General features: G+C 36.9%; 1 protein-coding gene across 2 annotated transcripts in view; it reads left to right on the top strand.

Moving 5' to 3' along the window:
* The window catches only part of STRADB (STE20 related adaptor beta), a 35089-nt gene extending 14269 nt beyond the window's left edge, over positions 1-20820 (top strand). For both annotated transcript variants that reach the window (XM_078451017.2, XM_078451018.2), the window contains exons 4-12: positions 9074-9173; positions 13021-13142; positions 15470-15578; positions 16611-16734; positions 17918-18089; positions 18386-18490; positions 18637-18881; positions 19498-19540; positions 20016-20820. In XM_078451017.2, coding sequence (XP_078307143.1) covers positions 9074-9173; positions 13021-13142; positions 15470-15578; positions 16611-16734; positions 17918-18089; positions 18386-18490; positions 18637-18881; positions 19498-19540; positions 20016-20150 — 1155 coding nt within the window. In that variant the 3' untranslated portion in view covers positions 20151-20820. The remainder of the gene's footprint in view (positions 1-9073; positions 9174-13020; positions 13143-15469; positions 15579-16610; positions 16735-17917; positions 18090-18385; positions 18491-18636; positions 18882-19497; positions 19541-20015) is intronic.
* The last annotated feature ends 2190 nt before the right edge of the window (positions 20821-23010 follow it).

Genomic DNA, 23010 nt, shown 5'->3' with positions numbered 1-23010 from the left:
TTCTTCTTCTTCTTTTTCTTTTAGCTCCTTTAAGGGTAAGGTTACATTATTTCAGAATTATTTTTGCTTCTTGAGGCAGACCTGTATTGCTATAAACTTCCCTCTTAGACCACTGTTGATGTATCCCCAAGATTTTTATGTTTGCATTTTCATTTGTCTCTATATTTTTATTTCCTCCTTGATTTCTTTATTGAAAGAATTCAATAAAGAATTCATTGTTTAGTACCACTCATTGTTTAGTACCATGTTATTTAACCTCCATATATTTGTGTTCTTTCTTATACTTCTTGTTTCATACAATTGTTGTTAGAAAAGGTGCATGATGTGTCTTTGATATTATTGAATTTGTTGACACTTATTTTGTGGCCTATTATGTGATGTCTTCTGGAGAATGTTCCATGTACACTTGAAAAGAATGCATATTCTGCTGTCTGAGAATGGATTGTTCTGAATATATCTGGTAAATCCCTCTGTCCAGCGTGTCAAAGTCATTGTTTCCTTATTTATTTTCTGTTAGATGATCTGTCCACTGATGTTAATGGGGAATTAAAGTCCTCTGTTACTGTATTATTATCGATTAGTTCCTTTATGTTTGTTAATCATTGTTTTATGTATTTGGGTGCTTCCATATGGGTGCATAAATATTTACAATTGTTATATTTTCTTGTTGGAGTATCCCTTATGTTATTATGTAGAATCCTTCTTTGTCCCCTTAGAGTCTTTGTTTTAAAGTCTACTTTGTCTAATACATGTATTGGTACTCTGGCTTTCTTTTGATGGCCATTTGCGTAATAAATGTTTCTCCAACCCCTCACTTTCACTCTGCATGTGACTCTAGGTCTAAAATTCTTCTCTAACAGGCAGCAAGATGGGTCTTGTTTTCTTCTCCCTCCTGACACCCTATATTTTTTGATTGGAATGTTTAGTCCATTTACATTCAAAGTAATTATTGATAGATATAAATTTATTGCTATTTTGTTACTTGTTTTGTGGTTGTTTCTGGAGCTTTCCTCTGATCCTTACTTGTCTTTTTCATGTTTGCTGATTTTCTGTAGTGATATATTAGAAGTCTTTTCTTTATTCTTTGCTTATTTATTTGTGGGGTTTTTTTTAAATGTTTATTTTGGGGGGCACCTTGGTGGCTCAGTCGGTTGGACGTCTGACTTTGGCTCAGGTCATGATCTCATACTTCATGAGTTCAAGCCCCAAGTCTGGTTCTGCATTGACAGCTCAGAGCCTGGAGCCTGCTTCAGATTCTGTGTCTCCCTCTCTCTGTCCCTCCCTCACTCACTCTCTGTCTCTCTCTCCTTCAAAACTAAATAAACATTAAAAAAAATAATATCTAAATAAATGCTTATTTTTGAGAGAGTGAGAGAGAGAGAAGTAGAGATAGGAGGAGAGAGAGAATCCCAAGCAGGCTCCATGTTGTCAATGTGGAGCCCAGCATGGGGCTCAAACCCATGAACCGTTGGACCATAATCTGAGCTGAAATCAAGTCAGATACTCAAGTAACTGAGCCACCCAAATGCCCATACATGTGGTTTTTGATTTATGGTTACCATTAGGTTTGTTTATAACCTCTTCTTCATATAGCATGTATATTAAGTTGCTGGTCATTTAAGTGTGAACCCATTCTTTTCTCCTCTCCTCCCCTCATTTTAGGTATGTGTTATTTTATATTCTGTGTGTGTGTGTGTGTGTGTGTGTGTGTGTGTGAGTTCTTTGATTTTTTTCCAGAGATACGTATTTTTACTTCTTTTGTGTTTCTTACCTTTATACCATCACTTTTGGTCTCCCCTCAACTCCACTCAAAGAGTCCCCTTTAATACTTCTGGCAGGGCTGGTTTAGTAGTCACAAACCCCTTTATTTTTTTCTGGAGGTTGTATTTTACTTTATTTTTTATTTATTTTTTTAATATAATTTATTGTCAAATTGGCTAACATACAGTGTGTACAGTGTGCTCTTGGTTTTAGGGGGTAGATTCCCATGGTTCATCGCTTATATACAACACCCAGTGCTCATCCAAAAAACTGCCTTCCTCAGTGCCCATCACCCATTTTCCCCTCTCCCTCACCTCTCCATCAACCCTCAATTTGTTCTATGTATTTAAGAGTGTCTTATGGTTTGCCTCCCCCCCTTCTGTCTGTAACTATTTTTTTCCCTTCCTGTCCCCCATGGTCTTCTGTTAAGTTTCTCAAATTCCACACATGAGTGAAAATATATATCTATCTTTCTCTGACTGACTTATTTCATTTAGTGTAATACCTTCCAGTTCCATCCACATTGCTGCAAATTGCATGATTTCATTCTTTCTCATTGCCAAATAGTATTATATATATAAACCACGTCTTCTACATCCGGATGGCCAACAGGCACATGAAAAGATGCTCAACATCGCTCCTTATCTGGGAAATACAAATCAAAACCACACTCAGATATCACCTCACGCCAGTCAGAGTGGCCAGAGTCAGTGATGAACAAATCAGGAGACTATAGATGCTGGAGAGGATGTGGAGAAACGGGAACCCTCTTGCACTGTTGGTGGGAATGCAAATTGGTGCAGCCACTCTGGAAAACAGTGTGGAGGATCCTCAAAAAATTAAAAATAGATCTACCCTATGACCCAGCAATAGCACTGCTAGGAATTTACCCAAGGGATACAGGAGTACTGATGCATAGGGGCACTTGTACCCCAATGTTTATAGCAGCACTCTCAACAATAGCCAAATGATGGAAAGAGCCTAAATGTCCATCAACTGATGAATGGATAAAGAAATTGTGGTTTATATACACAATGGAGTACTACATGGCAATGAGAAAGAATGAAATATGGCCCTTTGTAGCAACGTGGATGGAACTGGAGAGTGTGATGCTAAGTGAAATAAGCCATACAGAGAAAGACAGATACCATATGTTTTCACTGTTATGTGGATCCTGAGAAACTTAACAGAAACCCATGGGGGAGGGGAAGGAAAAAAAAAAAAGAGGTTAGAGTGGGAGAGAGCCAAAGCATAAGAGACTGTTAAAAACTGAGAACAAACTGAGGGTTGATGGGGGGTGGGAGGGAGGGGAGGGTGTGTGATGGGTATTGAGGAGGGCACCTTTTGTGATGAGCACTGGGTGTTGTATGGAAACCAATTTGACAATAAATTTCATATATTGAAAAAAAAATAAAATGAAGGGGGGTCTGCAAAAAAAAAAAAAAAAAACAAACCACGTCTTCTTTATCCATCAGTTGATGGACATTTAGGCTCTTTCCATAATTTGGCTCTTTTGAAAGTGCTGCTGTAAACACTGGGGTACATATGCCCCTGTGAATCAGTACTCCTGTATCCTTTGGACAGATCCCAGTAGTGCTCTTACTGGGTTGTAGGGTAGTTGTATTTTTAATTTTTTGAGGAACCTCCACACTGTTTTCCAGAGCGGCTACACCAGTTTGCATTCCCACCAACAGTGCAAGAGGGTGGTTGCGAACCTCTTTAGTCTTTGGGAAACTCTATCTCTCCTTCTGTTGTGAATTATAGCTTTGCTGGATACAGTATTTTTGGCTGCACATTTTTCCCATTTAGCACTTTGAATATATCATGCCACTCCCTTCTGGCCTGAAAAGTTTCTGTTGAAAAATCTCCTGCTAGCCTTATGAGTGTTCCCTTGTAAGTTACTGACTTCCTTTGTCTTGCTGCTTTTAAGATTTTTTTCTTAATCACTGTATTTTGCAAAGTTAATTACAATGTGTTGGTGTTGGCCAACTTTTGTTGATTTCGATGGGAATTCTCTGCTTTCTGGATCTGGATGTCCATTTCCCTTCCCAGATTAGGAAAGTTTTCAGCTATTATTTTTTCAAATAAATTTCATGCCCATTTCTATATCTCCTTCTTCTGGGATTCTTATAATATAAATGTTAGTCCATTTGATGGAGTCACTGAGTTCCCTAAGTCTATTCTCATATTACATAATTCTTTCTCTCTTTTGTTTAGCTTCATTGTTTTCCATTACTTTGTCTTCTGTGTCGTTAATTTGTTTCTCTGCTTCTTCTAGCTTCGTGTTCATTGTGCATCAAGCATGTTTCTAATCTTGATGATTATACTCTTCATCTCTGATGTCTCACTCTTGTATTCCACTCTTTCCTCAAGCCTAGTGAATATCCTTATGAGAGTTGCTTTAAATTTTCCATCAGTCATGTTACTTATATCAGTTTTGCCTAGGTTTCTGGCTGTGGCCTTACCTTGTTCTTTCATTTGGAAAAAATTCCACTGTCATTTTGTCTAAATCTCTGCCTGCTCATGTGTGTTAGAAAAGCAAGTTATGTCTCCTGCTCCTAAAGTAATGGCCATGAACAAGAGGTCACGTAGTGCTGAGGGCCTGCCACTTCAGGAAATGTCTCTAGTATGTGCTTCATGCGCTCTGCTGTTGTGTTCTGGCTGCTCTATTCTTCAAGACAGTCATCTGCAGAGGTTCTCCTTGCCTAGTATGGGCAGTGTTTGGTCTCTGGCCTGAATGTGGCAACTTTTAACTCGGTGTACTCTGGTCTGCTTGTGAAATGATACCTGTCACCACCTCCGCTGGAACTGAGGCCCTGCAAAACTCTCCTGTCTACCCTATGTCTCTTGACTGTAGTGTTAACCCATTTACATTCAAAGTAATTACTGATAAGTATGTACTTTTTGCCATTTTGTTACTTGTTTCACTGTTGATTTTGTGGTTCTCTGGTCTTGTGCTTTTTTTCATGGTTTGATGGCTCTTTTTATATGGTTAGATTATTTTTTGCTTATTTATTATAGGTTTTTGATTTGTGGTTACTGTTAGGTTTATATATAGCAGTCTATATTAAGTTGATGCTCGCTTAAATTTGAATCCTTCCTAAAAGCAGTAAATTTTCACTCTTCTCACCCCTACCTTTTATGTATTTGGTCTTATAATTTGCATCTTTTTTATTTTGTGAGTCCTTTGACTAATTTTTATAGATATAGTTAATTTTACTGCATTTGTGCCTCCTTTTTTTTTTTTTTTTACTCCTGCTTATGGTCTTTCCCTTCCACTGAAAGAATACCCTTTAACATTTCTTGTAATGCTGGTTTAGTGGTGATAAATTCCTTTATCTTTTGTTTGGGAAACTCTTTATCTCTTCTATTCTGAAGAAATAGCCTTCCTGGATAGAGTATTCTTGGTTTCAGTTTTTGTTTTTGTTTTTTTCCTTTAGGACTTGGAATATATCATGCCCCTTGCTTCTGGCTTGAAAAGTTTCTGCTGAAAAATCAGTTGATGGTCTTATGGAGTTTCTCTTTTATGTAACTGTTTTCTTGCTCCTTATAAAATTTTCTTATTATCACTGCCTTTTGCCATTTTAATTATATGTCTTGGTGTGGACCTCCTTGGATTGATTTTGTTGGGGAGCTCTCTGTGCCTGCCTGGATTTCTGTTTCCTTCCCCAGATTTGGGACATTTTCATCTATTATTTCTTCAAATAAATTTTCTGCCCCCTTTTTCTTCTCTTTCTGGGATCCCTGTAATGCAAATGTTATTGGGCTTGATGGTATCACTGAGTTCCCTTAATCTATTCTCATCTTTTTGCTGTTCAGCTTGATTATTTTTTATTACTCTGTCTTATAGGTCACTGATCTGTTCTGCCTTCTCTAGTCTACTGTTTATTCTTTATAGTGTATTTTTAATTTGAATTATTATGTTCTTCATCTCTGTTTGGTTCTTTTTTATATTTTCTATCTCTTTGTTGAGGGTCTCACTGATATCCTCCTCTCTTTTCTCAAGTCGAGTGAGTATCTTTATGGCCATTACTTTAAATTATTTATCAGGCATATAACTTATCCCCGCTTTGTTTAGCTCTTTTGCTGTGACTTTGTCCTGCCTTTTCATTTGGAACATATTTCTCTGTCTTCTCATTTTTTCTAACTCTCTCTCTCTGTGTTAGGAAAGTTAGCTGTGTCTCCTGCTCTTGAAAGTAGTGGCCATCTGAAGAAGAGGTTCTATAGTGCTATGCAGTGCAGTGTCCCCTATTCACTAGAAACAGGTGCTTTAGGGATGTCTCCTATATGTGTTTTGTGCTCCCTCTTGTGGGTAAGCTGTGTTTGCCTTTAGTCCAGTGATCTGCAGTGGTTCTCTTTTCCTGTTGTTGGCAGGTTTTAGTCCTTGTATTTTGAATGGTGAGTTTGAGGATGCCTTGGACTTAAGGTGGGTCAGGGCTATGGTCGTACCAGACTGCAGGGTGCTATCCCGGTGTTGTCCCTTGAGAAGCTTTTGTGGGTGGGTGGGGCCTGCAGTCAGACCAGATGTTTGCCCCCACCCACTGCTAGGGTCAGAATCAGAGTGGTATGTGTGGTTATCTTCCCCTCTCCCTACAGCAGGAGTCACTTTGGAGTGGTACTGGCTACTGTCTGGGCTGCTTGCTCAATGCCATGCCTGTGACACTGCCTTGGATGGACTCCTGCTGAACTCAGGTCTACAGGAGAACATGGGGGTGGGGCACGCTGTTAGTGAGCTCATAGGAGAGTGTTCATGTGGGTGTCCCATGTCTTTAGTTTGGGGGTTGGGGAGAGAAATGGCACCTCCAGCTCTTTTGTTCTTGGGTAAGTCTCCTAAAATTCCTGCCCCTCTAGAACATCTTCAGAAATTAGAAAATAAATCTTTCTATATACCACAGGTGTTTTTCAAACTACTACTTTAGTGCCTTATCTCAGTGTGATTGTTATGCTCTGGCTCTCCCAGAGCTGAGCCTGCTGATTTTGAAATTATCAGGTGTCAAGCTCCACTGATTGACAAAACTCATGAAGTTAAGCCTCTCTGGTTTTCAAAGTCATATAATGTGGGGATTCATTTTCCCAGTGCTGGTCACCCATGCCTGGTGTGGGGTCTGCTTCTCTCCTTTTTTTTATTAAAAATAATTTAACATTTATTTATTTTTGAGAGACACAGAGAGACCAGAGTGCAAGCAGGGGAGGAGCAGAGAGAGAGGGAGACAGAGAATTTGAAGCAGGCTCCAGGCTCTGAGCTGTCAGCCCAGAGCCCAATGCAGGACTGAAACCCATGAATTTCGAGATCATAACCTGAGCTGAAGTTGGATGCTTAACCAACTGAGCCACCCATGTGCCTCTCTCCTTTCTCTGTGCTTGTGGTGTCTTTCCCTCCTGCAGATAGTCTTGTGGGTCAGTTTGGTTCCAGACCATATGTCTGCACGTCCTACCATTTTTTTTTTTTTTTTTTTGATGTGGTCTCTTCTGTACAATTAGCTGTGGAAGGTCCGTTCTGCCAGTCTTTAGGTCATTTTCTGGGTTATTTACACTGATACGGGTTATTTAGCTGTGTCTGTGGGATGAAGTGAGCTTAGGATCTTCCTACTCTTATCATCTTCCCTTGAACACTGACCATGCCATGATTTTTGCTTTCTAATTTTCTAGTCATCAAATCAAAAAGAGAAGTGAGCTTAGTTTAGGATGATTTACTCGTAGTAAACCTATACTGTCTTCTTATGATTACCATGTTGTTTTCTTAAGTGTCTATAATTCATCTATGTAGTAATTTGATTTTAGACTTTACTGGGCAACTGCATCAAGGCTTATCACCCCTTTGTAGTTTTCACGCTTTTTTTGAAAATTGAGTCAATGTTTTACTATTTTCATTCTTCTCAGTTTTACTACATCTGCACACTTAATATCCTAGATGTAATTATGTCTGGCCTGTAGCTTTGAACTTATTTAAAACAGTTTTAGAATTCAGCTACTTATTTATAACACATGTGCCCCTTCTATTTTAAAGAAGTCTATTTCCTTAATCAATGAGATGGAAGCAAAGAAAAGGTTGATTAGCCTGATTTTAGTCCATTATCTGGTAACCTATTGCCATTTTTTTTCAAGCAGTGAACTGTAAGCTTCAGTTTATTCTGTGCTCTAGCCTTCCTGACAGGCTTACAGGTTATTACTTTAAAATTAAGAAAAATTGTTGTATGTTTTTCTATCTCTTATTTGTGTTCTTTAAATCTGAGTTTATTTGAAGGTTACCTGTTACAATGAAATAAAATTGATTTATTTAGATTTTTTCCTTTATTAGGATTAATTCTAATTTTAGTCTTTCACTCCTCTTGAACAGTATTCACCTTTATTCATCTTTAGCTGTGAGCTTATAATTATATTTTTTGTGCTCTTTTAGAAGTTTAGGGAACATGTAGAATCAAGGATGTAAAAAGTGGTCAGTACAATTCCTAACACACAGTAATATCATTTCTAATCCCACATTTCCTTATCTCTATCTTGGAGGCAGTAATAAAATTGTTGCCACCTACCAATGCCTGTAAATCCTTCCAAGTGTCTTTTGGAGTACTGTGTCTTTTGGGAGGTCCTCTTTGCTATCATATGACACGAGTGGTATTGGCCTCTTCTCTCTTCTGTGTGCATGTCATTTTCACTGCCACTGGGATCTGGTGCAAACCTAGAACTCTGACCCTAAAGCACCCCCATGAGACCTCATATTGGTATTCGGGAAGTCTGTACCCTATTCTTTCAACTCTTGGGGTTTATTTTTCTTTCTGATCTCCCTTATGATTTATTCAATCTTGTGAAAAACTTCAGCAATTTTAATAGGCTGCAATGTGGAAATTTTTCCTTGAATTGTTAATACCTCCACTAGCTGAGTCAGGTACCTGTATGTGTAATGGATACAACTGGCAACCACTTGAAGCAAGAGTAAAAGTATAGAATATTCTGGACAGGTCCCTGCATTTCTACTCTTGATGTGTTTATTAGATAACCTCAGGAATTAACAGCCATTTCTAGCAATTCCTAAAAGTGCTTACTGGAAATTGTGCAGGAAACTATTCTTTGCTACCTATAAATCTGCTTTTCCCACCCTGTCCCCCTTTACGTGCTGATGGCTTTTTAACTAACCACTTATTAGCAATTGTAAACTCTTCTTAGATTTTGAAACAGTGTCTTAAGCCACCCTCTAGTGCTTTCCTAATGAGCATTGTGTTTGAAACTAAAATATCAGTATTTTATATTAGGGTAGGGGACTAAAATGGGGAACCAAAAAAGTTTATTTTGTTTTCCTCTTTTTAAAACAATGCAGGTTGATGAGCTACCCTTTTCCCAGTTGCCTTCATCCACTAGAGCCAAGGATGTGATCTGTTCCACCAATGTTTCTCACTATGAACTCCAAGTGGAAATTGGTAATTATCCTGAATTGATCCTTCATTGTTAGAAATGAAATTGATGACACAAAGATTATTTTGTGAGTGGGTCTTTTTCTGTTGTCACCTATGTTAATAAGGCTACATGTTAATTGTGTCAGTCAGATGGATCTATTAATTTTATGTCTTCCCTAAAATAGCAGCCCCAATTTTCAAGATTACTTTCTAGAATTTTTACTTTTTCACTCAAGTATTTTTAGAGAAGGAAGACACTAAGTAATCTAAATATTATTTGTGTCTTTATTGTAGGAATCTTCTGATTTTATGTCTATAATTTATACTCGGTATGAAAAATCATGTAAATCTTTTTAGTGACAGTCTTTTAACCAAGTTTCTTTTGACTTAAAAACTTACCTAGGGTCATCTTAGTGGCTCAGATTTCAGCTCAGGTCATGATCTCACAGTTCATGAGATTGAGCCCCAGGTTGGGCTCCACACTGGGCATGGAGTCTGCTTAAGATTCTCTCTCTCCCCCTCTGCTGATACCCCTACTCTAGTCACACCTGCATGCACTATCTTTCAAAAACAAAACAAGACAAAACAAAAACTTACCTAAAACCCCATTTATAGTAAACACCTTTCTCAGTTAAGTTTGGAACAAGATGAATTATTGTTTATAGCCATATACATGTGAAATTTTTGCGGTGAATATTCAGAAACATGTATTAAACATTGCAAACAGATACTCTGTTAGATGCTAGGGATATAAAACCATGTAAAACACTTGAGGAATCCATATTCTTTCTGGGAAGTTGAACACATAAGATAGCCTTGTTTATGTACTAGAGAGTACTGAAGTAGAGATGTGTTAAGTATTACAGGAACAGAAAAGATGAAACATCTGACCATCCATCTTGACTACTGTGAAAGTCAAGAAAGATCGCAAAAATGAGCTGGATTCTGAAAAATGAGGAAAAGTTTGCTGAATGTTCTAGTCAGGGTTTTTGTTACAAACAACAGAAAACAATCCTGACTAACTTAAGAGAGGAATTTTTTGAACAATATTGCTAACTGACAGAATTATTGGCTAGAGAGATAGACTTGGAAGAAGCTAAGCGAAGCTGCATAACTAGAACCAGAGCCAGGGCCATGGCCTAGGAACAGCCTAGTTAGTGTATTACCTGTTAGAGTACTTATATCCCAGACAGTGGAACCCACTGCAGGAAGTTCTGACTGCCTCTGCTTCTGTTTGTCACTAACTCCATCCTTCAGGTAGCTAAGCATAGGTCATTGATGTTCACATGGCAGGGTCAAGGAAGCCAAGAGCAAATAAGGATCTGACCTTTCCTAAAATAGCACTAGTGGAAAATGCCCCCAAATTAGAATGGACATTCAGATGATGTCAATTCAAAAAAGGTAAAAACAGAATTACTTCAGTAGATGACTGAGGAAGAATGGTTAGAGGGGAACCTAAACAACCCCCCACTTGTTGCCTACAAGAGTAGGCAGTGGTCGGAGACAAATCTAGAAAGGGAGGTTTGGAACACCTGTGAAAGACCTCATATGGTGTATTTACAAGTTCAGACTCTCATCCCTCACAACTTACCCACTTCATTGCTCAAAGCATTTAAGCCACAAGTTTGGAATTTATTCCCTCTGTGCTTGAGATACATTGTGGAACAGTGACAATGGTAATAATACCATCTAACAGGCACTGAGCTGAACATTTCATGTGTAGTTTTTCATGTCAGCCTTTTACCACTCCTATTTGGCTGATGAAGATACTGAGGCTCTGAGAATTCAAGTAGCAATCCTACAACTAGTGATTTTAAAGCAAACCTTTCTGACTGGAGGGTCTAAGGTCTCAGGTGCTGCACGGTAGTACTCTTCTAGTGATAAAATGCTGAGTTCTAGAGGGAAAACTGGCAGCAATTCCAGGCAGCAGTCTGGAAGATGTAGATAGTGATTTACAACTGGAAGTATCATCCATATCACCTGAGTCTTTAAAAATTGCAATGCCTATATCCCATCACAGACCTAACAAATCAAAATTTCTGGTGAATTGGACCTAGGTATAGGCTTTTGAAGTAGATCCCCCAGTAATTTGGGAGCATGTCTTAGTTGAGAATGTAGAACATGATAAGGAAGTCACCACATTTGACCAGCAAAGGAGGACAGGACTTGAACTAAGGCAGTCATGCTGACACTGGAGTGAAAGGGATGAATTTGTGGTTAACTTCATTTCAAAGATAAGTGGCAGAATTTGGTGACTGTGGAAAGAGAGAGGAACTAACATTTATTAGATGCCTATTGATAGGTGCCACTCCAGGTGTTTTATATTTTAAAAACTGATGATACCAAATGCTGTTGAGTATGTCAAGCAGCTATAGCTCTTATAGATTGTTTGTGGGATTAAAAATGGTTCATCCACTTTTAAAACCAGTTTTGCAACTTCTTATAAGGTTAAATACACATGACCCAGCAATCCCACTTGCGAGGATCTGCCAAAGAGAAATGAAAGCATATGTCTACTTAAAGAATGTTTTCGCAGCTTAATAGTCACCAAAAACTGAAAACAACCCAAATATTTATCAACTTATGAGTGGATAAATAGTGACTTGTCCATAGTAATGGATTATTACTCAGCAATGAAAGAAGCTATTAAAACAACATGGAGCAAACTCAAAAGCATTATGCTAAGTAAAAGAAGCTAGACACAAAAGACTGTACTCTTTATGATACCATTTATGTGACAGAAATGACATCAGTGGTGTAGGAATTGCTGATTGTATCCTGTTGTTTGAATTTGTCATAATTTGTTTATCAGGTCACAATTTTAGCCATTATAACAGATATGTAATGGTGTATCATTGTGGTTTTTTATTTGCATTTCTCTATCTTGAGCATCTTTTCATGTGTTTATTGGACATTCCTATATCTTTTTTTGTGGATTGCCTATTTAATCATCTGAATATTTTTATTTATTTAAGATTTTTTTTAAGTTTATTTTGAGAGAGTGTGTGCTCACGAGGGGGAGGGGACAGAGAGAGAGAGAGAGAGAGAGAGAGAGAATCCCAAGTAGACTCCACTCCACACTGTGAGCACGGAGGCCAACACGGGGCTCGAACCCACAAACCATGAGATTGTGACCTGAGCTGAAATCAAGAGTCAGATGCTTAACCAACTGAGCCACCCAGGCACCTCTGCATATTTGTTGAAATTAAAATACAATTTTTGAAAGAGCAAGCGAGTGAGCACAGAGAAGGGGCAGGTGAAGAGAATCTTAAGCAGGCTCCACACTCAGTGCAGAGCCCGACATAAGGCTCAGTCTCAAGACTGTGAGATCGTAGGGTGCCTGGGTGGCTCAGTCGGTTGAGCATCCAACTTCGGCTCAGGTCACGATCTTGCAGCTCGTGAGTTTGAACCCTGCGTTGGGCTCTGTGCTGACAGCTCGGAGCCTGGAGTCTGCTTTGGATTCTATGTCTCCCTCTCTCTCTGCCCCTAACCCACTCGCATTCTGTCTCCATCTCTCTCAAAAATAAATAAACATTAAAAAAAATTTTTTTTAAAAAGACCGTGAGATCATAACCTGAGCTGAAATCAAGAGTCTGACACTTAACCGAGCCACCCAGACACCCCAAATCTTATGCATATTTTAAAATTTAGTATAAGTTTGTATAGAATTGTAAAAATTCTGTTGGTATAGAGTTGTAAGAATTTTTTATATATACTGGATGTAAGCATAGTTAATACTTTCAGCCAGTGGCTTATCTTTTCGTTTTCTTAACAGTATTTTCTTGAAGAGCAGTTTTAAATTTTGATGTTGTCCAAATTGTCAGTTTTTTTCTTCTTTGGTTACTAACATGAGTTTTACATCTGAATGTAGGAAGAGGATTTGACAACTTGACTTCTATTCATCTTGCCCGGCATACTCCTACAGGAACACTGGTGACTATAAAAATTACAAATCTGGAAAACTGCACTGATGAACGCCTGAAAGCTTTACAGGTAACAAAATGAAAAAAATGATTTATTTAATGTCTATTTGAGGAGATTACATCTGTAAGAATTTTTTTTACCAAATTAATATTTCTTTCTGTTAGAGGAAGTTAGATTTCTTTCTTCTAATGAATATGCAAGTACAGAATTGGAAGGAATACTTGGAATCCAGATCCACAGAAGAACAAATATATTCAAACTTTGGTAATTACTGTAAATTCCTTCAAATGAATATCATATTCAAAATGTTGGTCTGGAGATTTACAATAATCTTAGTCCAATCACAAATAGTCAAATGAGGAAATAGAAAAAACAAAAGCATACAGTTTCCTTTTCATCCAGCTAAGTAAAATTAACTTCTGAATGAATAAATTTTAACAGAATTGCATTTTAGGAATATTATAATACCATTTTCATTGTCACTAATTTTTTTTCAATTTCAAATTAAAAAAATTTTTTCAAATTTATTTGAATTCAAGTTAGTTAACATACAGTGTAGTACTGGTTTCAGGAGTAGAACCCAGTGATTCATCACTTACATATAACATCCAGTGCTCATCCCAATAAGTGCCCTCCTTAAAGCTCATCACCCATTTGGCCCATCTCCACCTACCTCCCCTTCAGCAACCCTCAGTTCTCTATATTTAAGAGTCTCTTATGGTTTGCCTCCCTCTCTGTTTTTATCTTATTTGTCCTTCCCTTCCCCTATGTTCATTTGTTGTGTTTCTTAAATTCCACATATGAATGAAATCATATATTTGTCTTTTTCTGACTGATTTCTTTCACTTATCATAATTCTCTCCAGTTCCATCCACATTGTTGCAAATGACAAGATTTCATTCTTTTTGACTGCCAAGTAGTATTCCATTGTGTGTGTGTGTGTGTACCCAGGCACCTCTGCATATTTATTGAAATTAGAATTTTTGAAAGAGCAAGTGTGTGTGTGTGTGTGTGTGTGTATTTATGTATGTATGTTGTGTATATATACATATAAATGTATATATATATATACACACACACACCACATCTTCTTTATTCATCAGTCAGACATTTGGGCTCTTTCCATAATTTGGCTATTGTTGAAAGCTCTGCTATAAGCATTGAGGTGCATGTGCCCCTTCAAATCAGCATTTTTGTATCCTTTGGATAAATAGTAGTGCAATTGCTGGGTCGTAGGGTAGTTCTATTTTTAGTTTTTTGAGGAACTGCCATACTGTTTTCCAGAGTGGCACTAATTTCAAGTTTTTATTTAAATTCTAGTTAGTTAACTAGGGCGCCTGGGCAGCTCAGTCGGTTAAGCATCTGACTTCAGCTCAGGTCATGATCTCACGGTTTGTGGGTTTGAGCCCCGTTCTGGGCTCTGTGCTGACACCTTGGAGCCTGGAGCCTGCTTCAGATTCTGTGTCTCCCTCTCTCTCTTCCTCTTCCCTGCTCGTGCTCTTTCTCTCAAAAATAAATAAGCATTAAAGAACATAAATTCTAGTTAACATATGGTGTCATATTGGTTTCAGGTGTAGAATTTAGTGGTTCATCACTTATATATAACAGCCAGTGCTCATCACAAGTGTCCTCCTTAATGCCCATTGCCCATTTAGCCCACCCCTCCCCTCCATCAACCCTCAGTTCTCTATAGTTAAGAGTCTCTATAGTTGAGAGTTTGTCTCCCTCTTTTTCTTACCCCTTCCCCTATGTTAATGTGCTTTGTTTCTTTAATTCTACATATGAGTGAAATCATATGGTATTTGTCTTTCACTGACTTATTTCACTTAAAATAATACACTTAAGCTCCATCTATGCTGTGTCACTAATCATTTTTGATATAAAGAGGGAAAGCATTTTTTGATATTGTCCTTATTTTTAAAGTATTTACATGTGCACATGTGTATTGCACAGAAAAAAAGATTGAAAGAAATTATGCTGAAATGTTAACAGTGGTTCTCTCTGAGATTTAGTGTTAGAAGTGATTATCTTCACAGTTTTATGTATTTTTAAATGTTTCTGTTTTAAGAACATAGTATAGATGTTGAGAGTATGACCTCAGAAGTCAGACTGAGATCACATCTCACTTCTATTTCTTTTGTTGATTATATGCTCTCGGACAAGTTTTCTAACTTATTTCTATGTTTCTTATTTCCTATTTCTCTCTTGTAAAATAGGAATGATCATATGACATACTTAATGTCTTGTTGGTGAGATTTAAAGAAATGGCAGCACCAAGAACAATGCTTGGTATCAATAAATTCTGCTGAGTGTTAGCTGCCACCTCTACTGTTATTTTCATCACAAGGCAAAAACAAGTTGTTTTAAATGTCTTGTCTCTTGTGTGTTTATCCTAGAAAGCAGTGATTTTGTCCCACTTTTTCCGGCACCCCAATATTACAACCTACTGGACTGTTTTCACTGTTGGCAGCTGGCTTTGGGTTATTTCTCCATTTATGGCCTATGGTAAGAAAACTTGTCTTACATAAAATAACTCAGAGTTTAGCGTGGAAGCCATACTTATAAGGATGAGTGGGATCTTAGATTTATGATTTACTACTTTTAATTTATAAATCTGGTGGCCAATTCTAGATTTCATGATAAATTCCATATCTGGTTCATGTTGACCTGATGATCAATGAAACTACTACTGCTTCTCCAAGAAGTGTGTGCCTTTGAACAAGCTCTCTCTTCCCTTCAGTTCCCTGCCCTTCTGTCAATGGAGAGCCACTATAAGTCTTTAAGCAGAATGTTTTTTCACCTGTGCACACCATCTCTGTCCCTATTTCTCTCATTGTAAACTTACTTTATTATAGTATAAACATCTGTGTGTGTACCTGTCTCCTTTCACTGTACTTCAGCTTCTTGAGGGCAGGATCATGTATGTATTTTTCATTTTGGTGCTCATACAGTTCCTTGCACGAAGTGTTCAATAATTATATTGCACAAATAAACAAATGGATTCTAGAGCTTTTATTTTTATTTTTTATTTTTTAAAATATAATTTATTGTCAAGTTGGCTAACATACAGTGTATACAGTGTGCTCTTGTTTTTGGGGGTAGATTCCCGTGATTCATCGCTCACATAAAACACCTAGTGCTCATCCCAACAAGTGCCGTCCTCAATGCCCATCACCCATTTTCCCCTCTTCCACCCCCCCATCAACCCTCAGTTCTCTGTATTTAGGAGTTAGAGCTTTGATCTTTAGGATAACTTTGATGAATTGCCTCTGGGTCTAAAAATATATAAATACAGTATTTTTTTAAGTAATACTGAAAATTGCTAATTCTCTTTTCTAATCTCTAGAGTATCATTAGAAAAGTCTTTTTAAAGATTCTTGAAGGAAAACTACCTTTGCATAGGAAAGTAGGTAGACTCTAAAACAGGTGTGTGTGTGTGTGTGTGTGTGTGTGTGTATTTATAGTTGAAAAGAACATTTAAAACATAGCTAGAAGCAAAACCAATGTTCAGTTAAAGATTTCAGGTGTTTCTTTCAGGTTCAGCAAGTCAGCTCTTGAAGACTTACTTTCCTGAAGGAATGAGTGAAACTTTAATAAGAAACATTCTCTTTGGAGCAGTGAGAGGGTTGAGCTATCTGCACCAAAATGGCTGCATTCACAGGTATTTATTTATTTGTATTTTACAGAATGAAATCATTTAAGGAGCTTTTAGGAAGGAGCAGTTGAGTGTTAGGAGAGATAGGAAACTCATAAGTGAAAATTGAGAGAGGAAGGGGCCAGTAGTAGTAAATGCTTATTACATTTTATGGTCACTCACCAAAAATGTTCAGACCACATCCTCTTTGCCAAATGCTGTGCTTAGTGTTCTGGTGGAGAGCCTTTCCTCGTGGAGTATAAACTCTATGTAATGGGATCCTTGTTGTCTCTTTTGTTTTTCTTAAGCATATAAAGAGCTGCTTTATCTGCTTTATAGCTCTATGTCATATTTACAAATTTATGTACAAATTGGAACTAAACCTTTCGTTAATTTCTTAAATATGTTGTAGCACTTTAAGATTATCATACTAAGTATCAATTCTCTTGTTTTTAAACTATAGATGCAGAACTAATTGACTGAACATTAAAAACAATGCTGTTTTAAGATATACTGGGACGTTTTTCTTTTTAAATTATTTTTAAAGTTCGTTTCAGTCTCTTTAAAGCTTGTTTTCTTACTATTCATTTTTAGGAACATTCTGGTTAACTATGAGTTCTAACAGACCGTATTCTAATTAATCAAGGTTTTACTACACTTAACCAGACTCCCTTAGTTTCCAAATTCAGTATTTTACTGAACAAGGCTCTTTTATAATTTATTTGAAAAAAGAAATTTTTATGTTAAGACATATATTTATAAATGATGTTAATACCAGGGGAGGCTGCCTTTTATTGGATAATGCTGCATTTAACTTTATATTCTAACTCTATGCTTCAAATATTACTTGATTTTTTTAGACTTCTCCTTGGGTATTTTACAGCAGTATCCTAAAATAGTGAAATTAGTAATGTGATTCCATTCCAAGTTTGAAAAAAAATATTATCACTTCCAAACATGTAGCTGTCAGTTGTATTTTCCCTTGTTCTAATGCTATATTAAATAGTTGAAAGGATTCCTAATTCCCTGAATATTTTATATGTGTGTATGTATATATGTATATGTGTGTGTATAAGCACACTTACATATAAGCGTGCTGTTTTATAAAGAGTATTTAATTTCCAAGAGAATACATGGATTTGTTCTGACCAGATTTTTATTCTTCATTGGCCAATTTCCTAGTATTTAGGATTGTTTCTTTTTGTTCTAGGAGTATTAAAGCCAGCCATATCCTCATTTCTGGTGATGGCCTAGTGACCCTCTCTGGCCTGTCCCACCTGCATAGTTTGGTTAAGCATGGACAGAGGCATAGGGCTGTGTATGATTTCCCACAGTTCAGCACATCAGTGCAGCCGTGGCTGAGCCCAGAACTACTGAGACAGGTCAGGTGTGGCCTTTGCATTGGGTTGTCTGTGCATCTTGAGTGTCTTCTGAGCTTGACTAAAGGACAATTGTGCCCTTAGATTTGGCTTGGTGAATGGCCTACTGCAAGACTTTTCCTCTTTCTTGTCAAAATTATTGCTAGGGATTTTAAAATGTATATACCATATATTAGGTATATCTTGATTTCTCACCTAATGAGTTTTTTTCATTGTTCAACATCCTTTCTCAAAAAAACACAGATATATAACTTTTTATTTTATTTTCACTAAAGGACTTCAAATTAATTGTTCTACAGGATTTACATGGATATAATGTAAAGTCAGATATTTACAGTGTTGGGATTACAGCATGTGAATTGGCCAGTGGGAAGGTACCTTTCCAGGACATGCATAGGACTCAGGTAAATGCTACTAAAATCCCAAACTAATTTCCCTTCATAAGATCCCTTATATTCTAGATAATTTCTGTTAAAATGTCTGTTAGAATCTTTATTATTGTTTTAACATTTTCCCTGAAAAGGGTGAAAGAAACTTTTCTTTCTTTTAGATGTTGTTACAGAAGCTGAAAGGTCCTCCTTACAGCCCATTGGATGTCAGTATCTTCCCTCAATCAGAATCCAGAATGAAGAATTCCCGATCAGGTGTAGACTCTGGGATTGGAGAAAGTGTACTTGTCTCCAGTGGAACTCAAACAGTAAATAGTGACAGATTGCAAACTCCATCCTCAAAAACTTTCTCTCCTGCCTTCTTTAGCTTGGTACAGCTCTGTTTGCAACAAGATCCTGAGAAAAGGTAATATTGGCCACTTCTAAATAGCATCAAACTTACATGTTTTATTTTTTATAGAAGCTTTTCAAGTCTCTTTTCTCAATCTTTTGATCAAAAAACTATAATCTAGAAAATATCAAAACTAAAAACAAATAGAGGCAATGAGCAAATGGGAATAATACTGAAGTCAGAAGACTTGGGCTCCAATCTCAGCTGTATCATTTCCTAAGTCACCTTGTAAAAATCAGTTCATCTTTCCGGACATTAATTACTGTATTTATGTTAATACATTTTAGAAAGCTCCAAGCAGTACAAAAATGTTGTTTCTGTGTAACAATAGTGTAAATTATTACATAACTATACATTAATGTTAGTACTTTAAGATGTGTCTTATCTTTTTTAGCCCCGTAATGCCTAGCACACTTCCTTATAACTAGTAAGTGCCCCATAAATGTTCTCTCTCAATTCTTTCCATTAGTCAAGGTTAAAGTTAAGAATTGGGCTTCCTGATATTTCTTTTTCTTTTTTTAGTATTGAGTTTTATAGCTCTGAATCTAATTTCTAATACTTTTTTACACCTAAAAATACACAGTCTAATACGACGTTCTATTTTTTTTTATAACATTAAAAAAAATATCAGACCATCTGCAAGCAGTTTATTGTCCCATGTGTTCTTCAAACAGGTAAGCTGATATATCTTCTGTTGTCTAGATATTTTTAGTTACTATTAAAAATTCATTTAATCTTGTTAGCTTAAGGGGACAATTTGGTAACCAAGATTCTTAATAATGACTTTCTTACCAAAGTAAAGTTAAAAATACGAAAACTTTTGTAGTAGTTCAATTATAGGCTTTCTAAAATATTTCCATTTTGCAAAACAAAATGAATAAAAACCAGAATGTCATTAAATGTTACTATACCCTCAGCTTATATTTTGATTAATTTAGAGACAGTTTTTTATACTGGCTAGAAATGATGAAGGGGAAAAATAATTCTGATAAAGATCAGTTTATTTGGTTATTACTTCTTCCTGTTTTCAGATGATCAAAGGCATTATTAGTGAAAATACCTAAAAAATATTTTAAACACTTAACATGACTTTTTAAAAAATCATTTATTGCTGACATATGTACCAATAGCTTTGAGTTTCTTTAACAGATGAAAGAAGAAAGCCAGGACTCAATACTTACACTGTTGCCTCCTAAGCCATCAATAGCACTGTCTCCAGTGTCACGTTGGACTGAGCCGGAATGTGATTTTCCTGATGAAAAAGACTCAAACTGGGAATTCTAGGGCTGCCAAATCCTGTATGTCCTAGATACTTGACACTTTCTCTCTGCTACTTTTCTTCTGTATTGCTAGGTACAAATACTAGAATTATACTTGAAAATACCATTGTTGCACTGGAGAATCTATTGTTTAAAACCACTCTGTTCAAAGAAGCATGAGTTTATATCCTTTTTGGTTAACTCACAGTTCTATTACAACTCCAGAAAAACTTCAGAATTATGAATCTAGTTACATTTAGTGTCCTCTGTTCTCATTTTTTTCCCCAAGCTGTGACTAATTCCTCTTCTTGATCTTTGAATTTAAGTTTTGAGCCATTTAATTTTTTCAGCATTTTGTTGCCCTCAGGGGAATGAGCCCTCAGAGGACAGTGCTTCCAAGTACACTTTTTACTTCCAGATTCTCTAGCCTTTTTGATCAGCTATTGTTAGACCAACAGGCTAGTTTATCCTGGCATCAAAACCCTTTTTTGGTAGAAGGGAAAATGTTTATACTTCCCATATTATTCTGTTAAATATCAAACTGAGCCTCACTCACATTAAATGATAAAGAAGTTGTAATTTGTGCTGTTTTTTTTCATTTTTAAGAGGCTAAAGTGACACTTTTCTACTTATGTAAGTTATAGATCCTAAATTCATGCACCCTGTGGGAGCTCAATAAAGATTTATTAAATTGAGTTTATGGTTTTATTTTTCTTTGTGATTTGACAAAGCTAAAACACAGATTCTAATTTGTGTTGCCAAGGGAAGCCCCTAGATTATTTACATAATGTAAAGAATTGGAGACGACCTCGTATTTATTCAATGAGGCAGAAGATGTTCTGACCCTTTATAGGACTATTCTTGCTGCAGTAGGGGATACAACATTTAAGGGCATAGAGATCTTAATTAATGGTTTTACCTTATTAGCAAAAAAGAGATGTATCTCAAGGAGTATTTGGTACTCCTTGTGGTAAATTGGGACCTACCTTAGTTAATGGATTTTCTTAAAATAATTTTTACTGTAATGCTAAATAAGATTAAGATGATTGTCTTAAGACTAAAGAATTAAAACAATGAGACAAATAATGTAAAAATGAATAGACAATTTGAAACACAAACCTTTTTAGGTTTATTGGCCAGATCACCTCAAGAATGTTTAGGTTACTCCATCAAGTAAGCCATGAAGACCTGCCAAGGTAGAGGAGGGAAAGGAGATGAGTACCAGTTGAGGCCCTGAGATCACCGGTAGTTGTGGGGGCTATAGGTTATTCCACTAACCTCCTCCTGTTTCCTCTAGGTAAGAGAGGCTCACAGGAACTATAGAGGAGGTTCTGAATCTGGGTGGAGAGTTGATGTTAGTGCAAGAGATGGAATCTGGAAGCCCTGAAGCAGTGCCTCTCAGATCTCCTGTGAGTGTATCAGAGTTCTCCAAGAAACAAAAACTAATAGGATATTTATTATAAGGAATTGGTTACACTATCATGGAGACTAACAAGTCCCAAGATCTGCAAGGTGAATGGGCAACCTAGAGACCCAGAAAAATTAATGATGCAGTTCCAGTTCAAAGACTGGTTGGCTGAAGACCCAGGAAGAGCTGATGTTTCAGAGTCCACAGGCAGGAAAAAGCTGATGCCCTGTTTGAAGGCAGTTAGGCAGAAGGAATGATCTCTTATTCAGGGTAGGGTCAGCCTAGTCAACCTTTTTGTTCTGTTCAGGTCTTCAACTGATGAGGCCCACCCACATCAAGAGGGCAATCTTCTTTATTCAGTCTACAGATTTAGATGCCAATTTCATCAAAAAAACTCCCTCACAGAAATACCCAGAGTAGTGTTTGACCAAATAAATGGGCACCCTGTGGCCCAGTCAAATTGACAGATAAAATTAGTCATCATAATAGATATTGATAGCATCACCCTGAGATCACTTGCCTTAAATTTTGCACCATAGACTCCTTGCTGTATTAATTTTCTATCTCTGATATAACAAATTACCACAAACTTAGTGGCATAAAATATTATAAACTTATTATCTTACAGTTCTAGAAGTCAGAAATGTCAAATGGGTTGGCAGGGCTACATTCCTTTTAGGGGCCATAGGGAGAAATCTGCCTTTTCCAACTTCTAGCAACTACCTACCTGCCTGCCTTTGCCTCACGAACCAGCATTATTTGGCTTCTGTTCAGTGATCACCTCTGACTGACCCTTCTGCCTGTCTCTTTTGAGGGCTCTTGTGATTGTATTGGGCCTACTCCGAAAATCCAAGATAATCTCCCCCCATCTCAAGATTCTTAATCACAGCTTCAAAGTCCCTTTTGCCATGTAAGGTAAAATACAGGTTCCTGAGATTAAGATGTTGATATGTTTAGGATGGGGACAGGGGAGTCATCATTCTACCTTGGTGTCTAATGTCTTACATGTCTAATCTCATCTTGGTGTCTGCTTTCTGAAGAACCAAACTAGTACAGTCACCTTAGTTAAAATGCCTTCCTATGATCTTCTATAGTACTTTCCCCAAACAGCACTTACACAACTCTGTATTTGTATATTTATGTCCCCAGTAGACTGTGGACTCCTTGAGAATATGGTCTTATTCACTAGTATATTCCTAGTGTTTAGCCAAGTGTTTGGCATATTGTAGACATTTAATATTTAAGGAATTCTTCCTTGAATAAAGGATAAGAGGGTTTTTTGTTTTTAAAAAAGACTTGAAAAAATTTGAGAGATGTCTATAATTTTGATTTCTATTGAAATTTTTGACTCTTGGTATGTTACAGTATTGCCATTATAAGTTCAATGAGGTAAAGGGATTTCAGTTTCATTTAGTAAATAGTTCCTTTATTACAGGCCAGGTCAGTACTATTGGTCAATTGTCAGCTCTCAAATCCA

This window comes from Panthera onca, chromosome C1 (assembly GCF_046562875.1).
Source record: "Panthera onca isolate mPanOnc1 chromosome C1, mPanOnc1 haplotype 2, whole genome shotgun sequence".
Taxonomy (NCBI): Eukaryota; Metazoa; Chordata; class Mammalia; order Carnivora; family Felidae; genus Panthera; species Panthera onca.
Note: the sequence above shows the minus strand (reverse complement) of the source record. Positions and strands in the feature narration are given on the sequence as shown.